General features: G+C 42.9%; 1 protein-coding gene across 4 annotated transcripts in view; it reads right to left on the bottom strand.

Annotated features, from left to right (window-relative positions):
* Positions 1 to 15,655, bottom strand: part of AMBRA1 (autophagy and beclin 1 regulator 1) — a 131,024-nt gene that overhangs the window by 27,911 nt on the left and 87,458 nt on the right. For all 4 annotated transcript variants that reach the window (XM_034061664.1, XM_034061663.1, XM_034061665.1 and 1 more), the window contains one exon: positions 190 to 329. In XM_034061664.1, the coding sequence (XP_033917555.1) occupies positions 190 to 329 (140 nt within the window). The remainder of the gene's footprint in view (positions 1 to 189; positions 330 to 15,655) is intronic.

The following is a 15,655-nucleotide window of genomic DNA, read 5'->3' as shown; positions in this document are numbered from 1 at the left end:
ATAATCAACAAACCAAACACTGACTGTAAGAGATTCTGGTAAACACTATGGCAGTCCAAAAAGACCATTAGGAGCTGTGTTTTTTGGGTCCATCAAGTGAAATGTCTCAGGCAGTAAAAAGCCATCTTATCTCTGCTGCCCTAAGAACAGAACAGCCAAAGCAGTTGCATCTCCAAATAAAGCACTTACTCTGGTCGGCAAATCACCAGGTCCCCTTTGTTGGTGCCATATGCCAATCCCAGGCCTGGCTCAGGCAGCCAGCGAGCAGAGTTGATGCTGACATGTCTCCTCTGGTCGGCAGGCATCGGGTACAGAACGTTGAAAACTCTCTGAAACAATAACAGGAGATTACTTGACAGGACAATACAAGACAGGAGAGCCAAGGAGGTTCAACCAAATGCTCAATCTTCCTGCAGCAGCACAGCTAGCCAAGAAGACCACAACACTTTACAGGATGTTGCAAGAAACCATGAATCCAGGAGTGAGAGTAAGCTAGAAATGCACATACATGTGTCCCTAAGTGTTTAATGGACTGACTGGCACACAGCTGTGGAGCAGAAGAAATTCTTCCCCCAGGAGAATCTGCATGTCACTCAGTGGGCAGCACAGTCCTATTCAAACTAATTAAAGTGATGGGGACAAGTGGTATATAGTCATTAGAAAGCAGGCAGGACAGCTGGGGCTCTTCTGGCCTTCACCTTTCATCTTAACTCATTAGTGTGGAACAGGAATCTAGCAAGTAGACAGGGGCTTTCAGCATCAAAGGTTTATTGCTTCTACGCCAAGCTTTATGCAAAAATACTAATTTCTCTCCTTTTTTAAGCATTTAAACAGCCTCCTGACAATGTTTCAGAGTTTGGCCAACCCCACACCAACAGTGTGTGGAAGAAAATCAAAACCCCTCAGCTCAGATCCCCTTCCAACACCATTCATTTTACCTGCAGTAAGGTAAGATGCTGAAGAGCTGCTAAGACTGCAGGTAGTTAGCACAGCTGCAAGCTGCAGTAATGAAGCTGAATGGAAACTCTGTGCACATGAAGAACCAAGAGCAAACTCTGCCCTCGGGTCTGCACTAGCTTTGTTTCCAAAGCGTATGAGCTTGAAAAGCAAGAACATTAAAGTGGCACATTATATCTACATGGATACTGTCCTTCTTCAATAAGCTAATGTCTTTTGTACAGCACAATGCTTTCCTGCACCCTGACACCCAGCAACAAGAACTTGGTATACTGGCAACACTATTTAGCTAGAAAATATGACATATGTAGATCATGAAAAGAAAGGTATAGGAAGTGGGAAGTGGGGTAGTGAATAAGTTTGGCTACCAGGAACAGGGACAAGCTGTGTCAGTGGACTGGGCTATCAGAACATGTTCCATCATGGCTTCAGAAGGGCAGGACTGAAGACTGCATTTACAAGTCCAAATCATTAACAGAATTTCTGCAGGAATTGATTTAGGGCTTAAACCTGTAATCACTGCAGGTAACACAGACTTCAAATCTAGAGTTTCAATGGGATAAGTCCCAGGTTAAAGATGTGTTTTACATTAGTTTTTAACAGTGAGCAACCATCCATCACAAAACATGTTTTCCAGACTCCCCAGAAGAGAGGATAGTGCTGGACCAGGAAGCAGGGAATGGAATGAGGATGTGCTGGAACAACAGGATAAAGGTAGACGGGAATGCAGGTCAACCACTTCTGCACTACTGAGGTGGCCTGAAGTAATAATTACAACTCTTGTGGGTGGAACTCATCGGCTACCATAACAAACTGGGACTGTTCTTCCTCTGTAGCTCTACTGCCCACCCCACATCTTGTGTTTGACAACTTAACCTGAAGACTGAGGCAGAAACCACTTAGCTGTATGACCTCCAATAGCTAGTACCCAGAACCTTCATCTCGACCATCATAATGCAAAGTAAATCAGAACAAAACAATAGCTACATTATGTCCTGTCATCAGTAATATAATTTAACCTCACCTCTGAGAAAGCCACCACATTAAAGGAGAAAATGTCCTTCAGGATTTCTCTGTATGACAGAAGCTGATCACTCTTCACCCTGGCTATAACTCAGCAGTCAGTCTATTCAGACAAGCTTGGTGTTTGGATGGAAGGAACATGTCCTTACAAGTTTATCTAGGTCTTACCCATCTCTACCATGGAAGAAAAAGAACTGGGGAAAAACTATGAGATGTATGATGCTAACACCTGTTACCATGGAGATTATGGTGCACTCTGATGGGAAGACTGGATTTTGAGGAGGAGGAGGAAGGAGGAGAAAAGGAGGGGTCTGCCAGAGCTGGAAGCATAAATTCATAAAACAAGCATTCCAAAACTCTCAAGAACTGCAAGGGTTTTCCATCACATCCTCCTTCAGCAAGTCAGAAATGGCTCCTCTCCTCCTGAGAATGGCATTAACAAGGTATTACAGCTCAAGAAGCTGCCTTCCTGGGTTAGCCACAAGCTCTCCTCCACAGGGAAGTTTGCAGAGCCACTGTCCCACATGCTCCCCAACCAGCCATGCCAAAGGGGGAGACCTGCCAGCTACAGCTGAGTAAATAGCACCCCATAGAAAGTGCTGCCAAGGACACGGGTCTGGTTCTGACAACCTGCAAACATGTTGGCTGAGGGCAGAATCCCAAAGGCAAGATGGCTTAACATTTCTGCGTAATAGTTGCTTCATCACTCCACTCCATTCACTTCCAAACAGCTTGTCATGCTGAAGAGCTCCCCTCCCCTGCTGCTTCCCACTCCCACGCTAATGGGACAACTCCATGCAGTGTTAAGGGTGATGACATCCGTGCATGCAGTAATTAGTACATAAAAAGAGAAAGCAGCTGTACTGGCATAATCACCACTCGCAGCAGTAACCAGGACCCAGCTAATCAATCTGATGCAGTCATACAGACTGGCTCTGGCAATTGCATCCATTAGCAAGACCCCCTACTCTATCCACAGATTAAAGTTTCTCCAACATCGGCAGGTCTCTCTCTTCAAAGAGGGTCAGAAGCCTGCCAAGAAGCATTATTCTCCATAGATCACAGCTAATTCCTCTTGGATTTTTTTTCTTGTCTTTTTGTTTCCATTGCTAAATCTTATTAAAAGTTACTGAGCTATTTCAACCAAAGAAGCCAGCCTGAAACACACCGCAGAGTGACCACAACTCTTTGCCAGTGGGATTGTCTGCGCCTTCTAGTTCTAAGCTTCTAGCTATAATATTCAACTTATTACAGGAATCCTACACTAACATGATTCTCCAGCTTGTAGGTCAACAGATTGCTGCCAACCCTCAGACACTCTTAAAACTAGCACTTGGTAATTTACCAGTTCCCTTTCATTGGGCCTGGTCCCTATTTGCAGCTATGTGTAACAGCCATACTGATGGCCACGGGTTCAAGAACCACTGTTGCAGAAGTCCACTAATCTTTAAGGCACTCACCACACTGCACTACAGCCTCCAAAGAGGTCATTTTAATAGAATGGTGTTTTCATTTAGGAGACATATTGTATTGCACCATACTTTATCAGCCCATAACCATTGCCAGTAGTCACAGGAAGCTTCAAGGCTCTTCACCATAACCAACGTCAAACTTGCTCTTAGCACCACTACAATACTGATTCAGTAATACACAGCCATGCCATTAGATGTGGCAAGTCAGCATTTTGTGAAGTTGGCAGTTGTGTTTGTTTACAGATGCTGTGCTGAAATAGAGGTTTGAATGGCATCTTTCTCTAACTATAAACACTGTGAAGTCTGAGGAGTGGGAGCTTCTGAACTTCCCTGTGGAAGCTGAAGCCGAAACAGGCAATGTAAGTATAGCAAGCTGTTCTTTTCTTGGCAACAACAAACATTTAAATGTCATTTCTGCAGGCAAGAAAGGTCCTACCCCTTCCCTTTAGGGGATCCAGCCTGGATTACAAAGCACAGTTGCTTGACTTGTGCATTATGTTTGCAGAAGACCCTATCTCTGGTGATCTCCTGACACTACACACACACTTCCATCATTTCAGGAACTCCATCTCTCCTGTGAGTTCAGGAGATGTCAGCAAGATTAAAAGGTCTTCTTCTACAAATACTGAAACTGTCTAGGTAGCCAAGGTTATACACAAAAGGCACACTACTCACTAAAGAAACAGCTGGCTGCTTCCATTCTACATCCCTAAAATCATGACGTGTATGCAGAGGTTTCGTTGAGTAATTCATCTCCACACTTCTCTGTTTTCAAGGAGTGCCATAGTAGCAACTACTTAACTCTTTAGTGTACCTTTTCCATCCTCCCTGATCAGGAGTGGGCAGTTGCCTCATCTCCTGAACTCCCTAAAGCTCATTTCATCACTTCACAGACACTTCTGTTGAATTCAGCAGGGGAGAAGATGGCTCAGAGAAAGCAGGGCTGTAAGGCATGTGGCGTGCAAAGGCCACCTCGAGTCCACTGCTGCTGCTCTCCCCCCAACTTGTCAGTGCTGGCACATCAGTAGTGTAACACTTGCCACAGCCACCACTTAGGTATTAAACACAGGTATTTATATTTACTTACAGCAGAGAGCCAAGGAGAGGCTGCATCACAATCAACAGCCTCAAGGAATCTTTCCCAATGATCTCTTTCTCGCCGTCAAGCTACTGTACTTATGTGGGAAGAAGGAGACACAGGGCACAACACTCAAGCACAGAGCTCAATTTGTACTTGCCCTGGAAGGGTAAGAAAACTTTCTGCTAAAAGCCTCTGCTCTGCAAGCCCCAGTTATTGGCCTAGTGCTTCCCTCTTCCCCTCCTGCTCCATCCCAGGGAAGCTGCTGCTAGTTAATAAAGCTCTTCAATTTCCACCTTTTCCCTCCATTTCTTGGGTTTGCCAAAGTTAAAAAGCTGGAGAGAGCAATTGCCAGGATCCTGTCAGTCATCAAAGGAGCAGCAGGCTGTCCCAAGGCTCTGCTACTGCTGCCAGTTGGCAACGGTGCTGCACTGGTCCGAACAGCACCACGCTCGGCCAAAGCAGAGGCACCACATCCTCTGCCCAACTGTCTCTTTGCTCAAGGCTTTCCCATCAGTAAGGAGAGCAATGAAAAGCAGGGGAGTGCTGAACACTACTTGTTTGGCAGAGTGGGACCTTTCTTCTCTCTGGCACACAGGAAAGAGAAAGCATGTTTTGAAGCTGGAAGAGAAAAGAATGTTGGCACAAGCAGGTAGGGAAACTCAGCAGGAACACTTGCTTGTTATCTTTTTAAATTCAATAGAGACATTTCTGCTCTTGACTAGATGCATCGCTTTTCAAGATGCCAATACATTTCAAGCAATTACCTTTGCTTAGGCCAAGCAGTAAGTTGGGCTATTAGATCAACCTTGATAAAGACTGCATGGGGAGGGGGTGCAGATGTTATCTCATTTACATGGGGAAATCTTGTCATCCATGAAGCTCCATCCTGACAGGTAAAGGAAGAGGAAAGCCTGAAGCACATCAGGTGGGTTTATCAGGCACCAGCCTAAAATACAATTATTCATTTTGCAACAGAATCAACACTGTCACCAGAGGCTGACTGACCATGAAAACACACGAGAAACATCTAATGCGCTAAATCAAACAGAAACCTCTTATTGGGAGGACTGTTAAAATCCATAGTTTCACAGCTACTCTGACCTGGGCTGCAAAGAAAAGAACTTCAGAAAGCAGCATTGACCTCTGCTGGATGGGTTTAGCTGTCCTGGCAGCTTACATTCATACCTCATGCTTGCACACATGGAATGTTTATGTTGGTAAACAGTGCTCTTCATATGGATACAGGCTATACCACCAAAGTAATTATAGAGGCTGCACAGCTTTGCCGATGTACCTGCAGCTAAACCAGATCCTTCAGCCAGCACAGGTACCTCATTTTGTAACACACTTCAGCAAACTAAGCCACATGAAATACGTTATGCAGAAGAAGCCCTAAAAGCACAGGCAATCCACAACACTGTATAATTAAGTTCACTAAAAGCACACCTCCAAGAAATGCCTACGTACAGTTTGGAACTACTCAAAGAGCATTAAAAGAAATGCAGAAAATCACAAACTGCATTTGTATTTGCCAGATGAGGTTCAGCAATGGGACAAAGGCATAAGCAAAACAAAACCAATGAGGACTGCACACATTTTGCATTATCCTATGTGCCCATCTTCTGCTCCACAATCTGACCTTGAACAAGGAGTTTCAGAAGTTTTACTTCATCTTTTTTGACTGCAAGCATCTCACTGGGACTGAAAGGCACCCAAATCAAATTATCTTGTTTTTTGGCCTTACTCATCCCAATAGTGTGTTGCCACAGAAAGATCTTACCTGGTTTTTTAAATGTCCATGTGTTAACTATTCATCTCTGACACCAGGGTATCAGATGCTCTCAAGCATCTTCTACTCTACTGAAAGCACTGAATGTCCTTTACTTAGCTCCCAGGAAGTCAGCTGCATCACTGACTTCTACAGTGCTGCCAATTAGTTTAAACAAGTCTGGCTTTTTAAGGTCCAGAAGCATAATAAGAAACAGACATCCTAACCTGATCTCCTTAATAAATGACACCAACCCTTTTTTGCTAAGATTACATTCTTTACTCTGCCTTCTATTAATGAGTTTCACAAAAGCTGCTGAAATTCAGGCTGATGTCTTGCACTGCCACAAAGCCCAGAGCCCTTTGCAGCACAGTTTAAGTCTAGCTTGTCTAAAGCAGAAAGCCTTTAATGCAAAGCAAACATTCCTTAGGATAACTGATCAGCAGCTCAATACAGTTATTCATAAGAGAATGTGCATAGGTGTTCCGAAACAAGGCAGGTTTCCCCTTTGTTTGGAAGGAGTCTCCTTTCTGTATGAATACACAGATAAATAAAAAGACCTGCATTTCCCATTGTCAGACAGGGGAAAACGTTGCTTTTTTGCCCCCAGTCTCCCCCTAAGCAGCAGGTTGGTCTCAACCCTTCCCCCATGGCTGGCTCCTGCTAACAACAAACACATCTTTCCATTAGATCTTCTCTGTTAAATTGCAAGAAGCAAAAATAATGCACTTATCTTTTTTGGATTTGTCAGTCTTATTCTCAAATGGATCTTATCACTTAATGCTCAGCACAAATAAAATTTCTTTCAACTCCATTTATCTTCCCCAGCTGCAACAGGATCACATATGAAATTCATTCTCATTCTTCACCAGTACAACAGACCTCTTTCTGCCTTTTTCTGCACCTACTGTCAGTGTAGCTTGGCTTTTTGATCCACAGTGAATTAAACAAGAACTAACCCTTTATTTTCATCATCAACCAAAACCTCAACTATGGATATGTGATCCAATTCTGAAAACAGGTCAGCACCTGAAGGTTCTGTAGGATGGACTGAGAAACCTTCTGCAAAGGTAAAACCTTGTTGTTCTTGTTGACCATACACAATCACATAAAGATCCCTCTCAGATCAGGAGAAGCCTCATTACAGCACAACCTAACTCTTTTCTTTCTTTAGGCTAGCTCTTGGCATTATGAGTGAGTTCTTTCTCTCACAAGCCTCCCATGCAACTACTACATGAGAAAGAGCTTTAAAATACCTACTGGGAAACTTCCAAGCATGAACAAGAACTAGGTCTTACAAAGAAAGAGATCATCTCAGGTAACAACGTTCTCATGCAGGAAAACAACACAATGGCAGTAAAGTGGTTCATTAATTTACTACCAGTCCCCCTAAGGCTGCAAAACCAGGGTAATACCTTGAAAAAGCCCTTCAGGGGACTGGTCCAAGCTCAGATCTGAAACCTAGGGCTGAGTAAGCAAGAACTTGCTAAACAAAACAACTGTCCTTTCAACTGTGTGTTGGAACAGATGAAAGGAGAGAAATAGGCATGCCAAAGGGGGTGTCAGTGTGACAGAAGAAAGGTATGTATATATTGAATACAGATGCACAAGTGAACTGAACTGTGCAAACAGCCCCAAGTTATTGCTATCTCTTGCAAAACTCACTGACAGCTCCCAAACCTGGAACCAGAAAAACATGGTCACTTCTATGGCAAAAAGAATGACAAGCTTCAGTTTTGCCCTTAACTCAGGCTGCAAACCAAAAGCAGCACCTGTGATTTTTCCATTACATGTCATGCTGAGACTGTAACAGCAAAATCTACACTACGTTAAAGATCTAATGACAAGAGCAAAGGATTCGTGCACAGCTGCCATTCCACCCCACTCTCCGTCTACTGAGCCTCTACAGAACGGCGTACAAGATCAAATGTCAACAATATGTTGATGACAAAGCTACATGCATCCTCATCTAGGTGAAAGGAGGCTGTCATCCAGCTGCCTACACGTCTGGAAGGCATAAATACTGGAGGAAAGAGCTGGCTTAAATTTAAATCAAGGAAGACGGCAGAAAGAATTATGGGGAAACAAAAAGTCTTCATGAAATTGCAAACCTCTTCTCAGCCCATGGCACATCTGGTAATAATTCACTCCAGCTCCCTTCCCCCTACCTGATCTGGGCAAGATGACTGCACATCATCTCAGATGAGAAATCATATTTGTCATGATTTCTTCTACCTAGTTAAAACTATGTACCCAGCTGCCCCAAAGCTAACTATCTCCTGTGAGGCAAATGGGCTGAAGGCCTTATCTGAATGGCAAGAGTAGTTCAGCTCTCCTAATACTGGACCCCATATTAAAGAAAAAGGTCTTGGTTCTCAGTTTCACATCCCACAAAGTGAAAACAACCTGAATAGCTGTCATTAGCATTTCCTTCATGCCAGTTCGGTAAAACTGGCACTGCTCCCATGTTTAACCATCACATGAGCTAACAACATAATATTTTATGAAACAACCCTAGTAAGTTTTAATTTTTCACAGTTTCTTCTTAGTTCTGTCTTACCAACTTTCATGCAGACATGGATGAATCGGTCAAGGCAGCAATCTCAGTACTCTTACAACATAGCATTCCAGCATCTACATTTAAAGGTGCACATCTGTGCAAATCTTCATGCCATCTGTAACACCAAGGTGGAGCTGCATTTTCCAATGATGATGAATACAGCTCTTTCTTACAACACTCAACATGAACAGTGCTTAGCACCATGGGTTCTGGATATGCTTTGTTTTTCTAAAGATATCTGCCAGAGTCTGCCAATATACCAGAGGGATTTTCCATATCAGTCAGGAAAGGGTTCTATCCCCATGTCCTCTTTCTAGTGTTATAGAAAGGTTTGGGTTGGAAGGGACCTTAAAGCTCATTCAGTTCCAACCCCCGCCACAGGCAGGGACACCTTCCACTGGAGCAGCTTGCTCCAAGCCCCTGTGTCCAACCTGGCCTTGAGCACTTGCCAGGGATGGGGCAGCCACAGCTTCTCTGGGCAACCCCTGCTAGCACCTCAAAACCGTCACGGAAGAACTTCTAGAATCATAGAATAGTTAGGGTTGGAAAGGACCTTAAGATCATCCAGTTCCAACCCCCCTTCCATGGGCAGGGACACCTCACACTAAACTATGGCACCCAAGGCTTCATCCAACCTGGCCTTGAACACTGCCAGGGATGAAGCATTCACTACCTCCCTGGGCAACCCATTCCAGTGCCTCACCACCCTCACAGTAAAGAATTTCTTCCTTATGTCCAATCTAAACTTCCCCTGTTTAAGTTTGAACCCATTACCCCCGTCCTATCACTACAGTCCCTAATGAATAGTCCCTCACCAGCATCCCTATAGGCCCCCTTCAGATACTGGAAGGCTGCTATGAGGTCTCCACGCAGCCTTCTCTTCTCCAGGCTCAACAGCCCCAACTTTCTCAGCCTGTCTTCATACAGGAGGTGCTCCAGCCCCTGATCATCCTCGTGGCCTCTTCTGGACTTGTTCCAACAGTTCCGTGTCCTTTTTATGTTGAGGACACCAGAACTGCACACAATGCTCCAAGTGAGGTCTCAACAAGAGCAGAGTAGAGGGGCAGGATCACCTCCTTTGACCTGCTGGTCACGCTCCTTTTGATGCAGCCCAGGACACAGTTAAACTTCTTTCTAATGTCTAATTTAAATCTCCCCTCTGTCAGCTTAAAGCCATTCCCCCTTGTCCTGTTACTACATGCTCTCTCCAGATTTCTTGTAGCCCCTTTAGGCATTAGAAGCTGCTCTAAAGTCTCTCCTGAGCCTTCTCTTCTCTAGGCTGAACCAGCCCAGCTCTCTCAGCCCGTCTCCACAGGGGATGTGATCCAGTGCTCTGATCACCTCTGTGGCCTCTCTGGGCTCACTCCAGCAGCTCCTAGTCCCTGTTGTGTTGGGGGCCCAGAGCTGGATGCAGTACTGCAGATGGAGTTTCACAAGAGCAGAGGGAGAGAATCACCTCCCTCAACCTCCTGGTAATGCTTCTTTCGATGCAGCCCAGGGTACAGGGGGTTTTTGGGCTGCAAGCACATACTGCTGGGTCATGTTGACCAACAACCCCAAGTCCTTTCTGCTCAGAGCAGCTCTCAAGTATCAACATGTACATGCAGTCTGTGACTCCGCTTGGATCTTCGGTAGTCTAAGAAACATCCATCTGGCTCAGTTCTGCCAACAGTGAAAAGTTTCTCTGGGCAGTAATTGGATGTATTATTTGCAGTTCTACTCAAGAGTTGTCAGAAGCCCTCTCTATCAACCTGAAAATGTCAGTCTCTTTTAAAAGGAGACACAAGGGACCACAGCAGTAAGTATGCTTTTTCAGTAACACAGCAAGAGGTCAGTACTCTCTTGCAAACTACTCTTGCTTTCAGAAGTATGCTAGTTCACATGAACTTTTCCACTGGAGCTAATGTGTTGCAGTAAGCCATCTCCACGTATTCTTGTAATCAGTTTTCCTTTCACATTATTGAGGGTTCTGACAAACTGTAACTTGCACCTCAGTGAAGCAAATGTGAATGGCAATTTGCTTTCAGGCCTAATGCCCCTTTGGTTATGGCTGCAAGACAATTCACAGCTCATGCAGTGAGTCCAGGAGGTGTGACAGTGATTTCTGCAGACTGCAGTGACCTTTGCAGGCCACACTGAATAGATGCTACTGACACCTGCATGAAGCTCAGGAGACAACAGCACTCAATAAAACTCTGCCCTTATTAAGAGTTAATATGCTGAGAAAAACCTTGGCTCTGCACTAAAACTCATGTGCCTTGCTGCTTCAGGCCCTTCTTCCTGCGGTATTTGGAATACTCCATCTGTTTACAATGGAAGCATACACGTAATCTGTTCCATCCAAGCAACCAACCGATCACTTCAGTGGGATGTTTCCCAAATACCAGTAGTCTTGTCAAGAGCTAACTCTGGATCTCCACAGCCTGACTTTCCTTCCAGATTCAAAGCACAATGCACTATTTGAGATACAGCTTGGTTAAGTCACCTTCTCCCCACAAAGTGCATTGCACTTGAGCTTCATGTGCATCAAATTTTTCTCTCACCTTCCTCACCTTTTTATCTTCAGCTTGAAAGTTCCTTTGTATATTTTATTTTAATTTGATTACAGCAATCATGTTTTCCTGGTATTTTAGAGTTAGCTTCCTCTGGGTAATATGAAAAACATTGAACATTGCAAGGGCATCAGAATTTGTGAATGCCAGAAATAAAAGTACCTTTTGGCTGCCTTTCCCTCTAATATCCACTGCTAACAGATCCAGTGCAATTTGAGCCTTACTCTTTTATGTTTCTAAGGACCTTCAGCTCCGATCAAGTTTCTAATTTCAAATTCTTCTAAGTTCTTTAACCTCCATATACTCTTGGAATCATATTGAATTCAGAAATCGCCCTAGACCCAAGCCACTTGAAAACAGATCCTTTTTATCTGGGGACCAGCTCCACCTATGCTTTCAAAATAGGCTGCAAAAACTATCCTTACTCCATATTAGTCCTTTCTCCAAACTTCCCCTCTCTGAAACTCAAGTATTGCCAGATAATTCCCAGTACCACTGTAACCTGTACCATCCCAAGCTAGAGATCTGCTAAAAGCAATTCCGTCTCTGTACTACAGATAAACTTCAGAGGTGTTAGCTAGGTCTGCAGAAGAAATAAAACACCAACACAAAGCAACAAGAAATGAAGCTCGTGCATACCACTCCTGTTAGAAGTCAACACTACTAGAGAGCTTCTGAAAACTCAGCCTGAAGAACAAGCTTGTTCTTCAGCAAAGCTGGCTTTTCATCTGAAACACTAAGCACATCGGTCTGAAGGGACTGAATAGAAAGAGCATGAACCTCTCACTCGTGACCACCCTATTAGATGGCAATTCACTACTTTTCCTTCATTTCTGAACACAATCCAGAACTGTCAAATCACATCAGCCCTGACCTGTAGAACTCTACCCAAACCTCTCTGAAATATAAGGAGCAAGATGCATATAGACATCGCACACTCTTATAACCAAGATGCTCCTTAGTACAATTCAAAAGCCCTGTAGTTCTCAGAATGTTTCTCTCCAAGACTGAAAATGACACCAGCAGCCAGTGGATTTCTAGGTGCAATTAAATTTATTAGAGTTTCACGTAACAAAACTAATTAATTGCATCTTCAAAACCTCAATTTCAACAGCCAGATGGAGGAAACTCTCTGAGGAACAGAAAGCTGCATTGCACTGACTGCTAGTCAAGGATGTGGAGGAGGGGTTAATTTGAAGCAGAAATAATCACTGTATTTCATCCCTCAGCAGGTTCCCACACTTGTGCAGTGACTTATAGGCCACATTGCCAAGCCCTAATCTCCAGTTCATTGATTGCAAATCAAAAAGCATCAGGGAAGGAAGAAAAGATTATGAGACAACTTACAAGAATTTTCATAGAATCTGATGTAGCATTTCTCTTGTATTTCTCTCTTGGGAGTTTTGTGGGTAATGTAATATTAAAACCTCCACAAAGCACTGCTTCAGAACACGGCTATGACTTATTTTTAATTAAGAAATTGAATAACAATTGCTTTGTGTTACAAGCTTTTGGGACAGAGGCAACAAAGACACTTTCTGATTCTCTCTAATGTGTACATTACATTAGAGACTGAAGAATACACTTTCACCAGGTTTCCTAATCCTTTTTCTACTGCATGCTGGCCAAGCTGGAAACAGGATTTTACTCAGCTGAATATGAGTACATCAGCCCCTGTGCTAGGAATATTATAATGTTTTCCACTTCAAATTCTATCTTCATTTTGCATGTCTTGCAAAGTATTACAAAGTCATGGAGCAGTCTTATTGCAAAACTCAAGACAGAAGAAACACCTAAAGGTGATCTACTAATTTTTTTACAAGTAGATAAAAGAATAATATTTACAAGATTAGGCTTTATGGTTTCCAAGCTTGGTCCTACAGACTGCACAAAGATAACCAACACCACACCAGAATGTTGAAACAATACCTAACATTATCGCACAAGAAGGCTCTTTACCCAGATGAATTCAAACTGTTCTAGTTGTGACCCCGTCACATATGCAGAAAGCTGAAAGTCCAAAGCAGTCAGAAAAGAAACATTTTTAACATCTTTAAACATGATGTGGGAAAGGGGAAAACAGCAAATTAGTTAGCAAATCCTGCTAGACTGGATAGATTTAAAAACGTGGGGGAAAGCTTTCTGAAAGCTAAAAATACATGTGCAAGGAAGATGATAAAAGCAACCTTTCGAATACATGCAATCCATCTGGAGAAAAATAATCCAGAACTACAGCAGATGAGAAAGACAGGAGTGCAGTGATGTGGAGCAAGTCTGAAAAGCAGGAGTGGGAAAAAGTATACAAGATTTGCAATCCACCATAACATCAAGAAAGGAAAAAAAACAAGTTTTTGAGTGTGTAAGTGAAGACCTATAGTCCAGAAAAAGCAGGCAGAAAAATACCCTCTGTGGACTTCTGGTAAAATTCTACTTACCACATTACGTACATTTAAACATATCCCAGAATGAGGGGAAAAAAAAGGAAGGATATCTTGGAGAGAATTCAATAAAGGAAAAAAAAAACACCCTGAAAGCTGGAAGATTGAATTACAAGAGAAGATTAAGGGAATACAAAGCATTACTTCACTAAATGGTGACTAAGAGCAAGGGTACAAGCATTTGAACAGTGTAACACACTATAGGAAAAAAAGATATGTTTGAAATGGAGATGAAGAAATATAAATGGAAGATTTTGACAGCAGCTTACTGATTAAGCTGGCTACAAAAAAAACCCATCTCCAAAAGGAAGGGCTAGAAGCTATAGCAACTGGAGTTTAGAGCAAATGCAAAGGATGGATGAGAGGAAGACACATGATTTTAGCTAATAGGACTTCTGTATCTTATTATGATACGTTAAGAAGACTCTGGGAAGGGATACTCCCATATCTGGCAGTATAAGCTGTGTATTTCACTAGGATCTTAACTGCAAAAAGAAACGGTGCCAGGGCAAACTACACTTTTAAAAGGATCTAACAGAACACTGAATCCATGTATTTAGTGATCTCACCATATCCACACAGCTTTCAACAACAGTACCTGCTAACCAAATTGTGCTTTCTTCATAAATACATTTTAATTTCTGTCTCTTACCTTAAGAGGCTCATATCAGAATGGCAGCTCAGAACCAGGGCTGAAAAAGTGCGGATTGGTGCACCAAAGAATATCCTCATCATTGATCTTCTCTTGCCTTATAACATGGTGCAGATGATGATAAACAAGAGTTTTATCAGCTGATAAAGCAGCTCATGTAATGACGCAGCTGAGATGACCCTTTCTGAATCATGAGCTCTCTGGGGAGCAGCTACAGAGTCTGAAGGTGAATCAAGCAGTTTCTCCCAGAGACAAGACTCTCCCCAGTACTGGGCCACTGCACAAATGGCTCAGTGCAACCCCTGTACACGGGAAAGCTGTGCCAAAAGTAATAATAATCATAGGGGCCTTTTAAAAAAGAAAAAAAAAAAGGCTTAAAAGGGAAAAGGGGGGGGGGGGGAGAGGGAAGCTGCTCATTGAATTAATTCCATTATGATCAAACTATCCCCCAAAATGAGAAGCTATTGAATAGCTATAATATTGAATAGCTATTTTTCATCTCCTGCAACAAGTCATCTGAATACATGGCCTAAAACTTGAATCCAGCCCCAATTTCAGCTTCAGAAATTACCTAGTTCTGCCTCCTCCACATGCTGTGTGCATTATCAGCTGGATATGGCTTTTCCGATCCTAAACTATCACTGAATAGCTGCTGTGCTCTGCTGATGAACAAATCAAGACATATGTGTTCTCTTGACTCTATTAGCCAGTTTGTAAAAAAAGATGGTTTTTCCTCAGGTACTAAATGAGTCAGAGTGGATACAGAAACAGAAGTACGGAAGGAGAATTCCATTGCCAAAATATGCCTACACGTACACAGAAAGCTCATAAATAAATAGCCAACAAAAGTCTGTTTGGCAAAAGTATAGTAAACCTCACCTTAGTGTACTTGTCTCCTATCCTTCTCAAAAGTGCTGCTCTCCTAGAGATTAGCTTTTAGGAATGTTAGGAAATGATCCTGAAATGTCAGCTGAAAAACTCCCTCAGCAAAGCCAACCACAGTACCAGAAGCAAGATGTGCATTAACCAAAGAAGTCCAAAAGACCTACTAGGTATTCTGAGTATTAACTAGACTTATGAATGTATTCCATGACATGGAATGTATTTGTTTGTCATCATATTTAAAACCAGAGTAAAGTGTCACAGTTCTGT

This window comes from Melopsittacus undulatus, chromosome 4 (genome assembly GCF_012275295.1).
Source record: "Melopsittacus undulatus isolate bMelUnd1 chromosome 4, bMelUnd1.mat.Z, whole genome shotgun sequence".
NCBI classification, from domain to species: domain Eukaryota; kingdom Metazoa; phylum Chordata; class Aves; order Psittaciformes; family Psittaculidae; genus Melopsittacus; species Melopsittacus undulatus.
The sequence above is the reverse complement of the archived record's forward strand: the minus strand, read 5'-3'. Positions and strand labels throughout refer to the sequence as shown.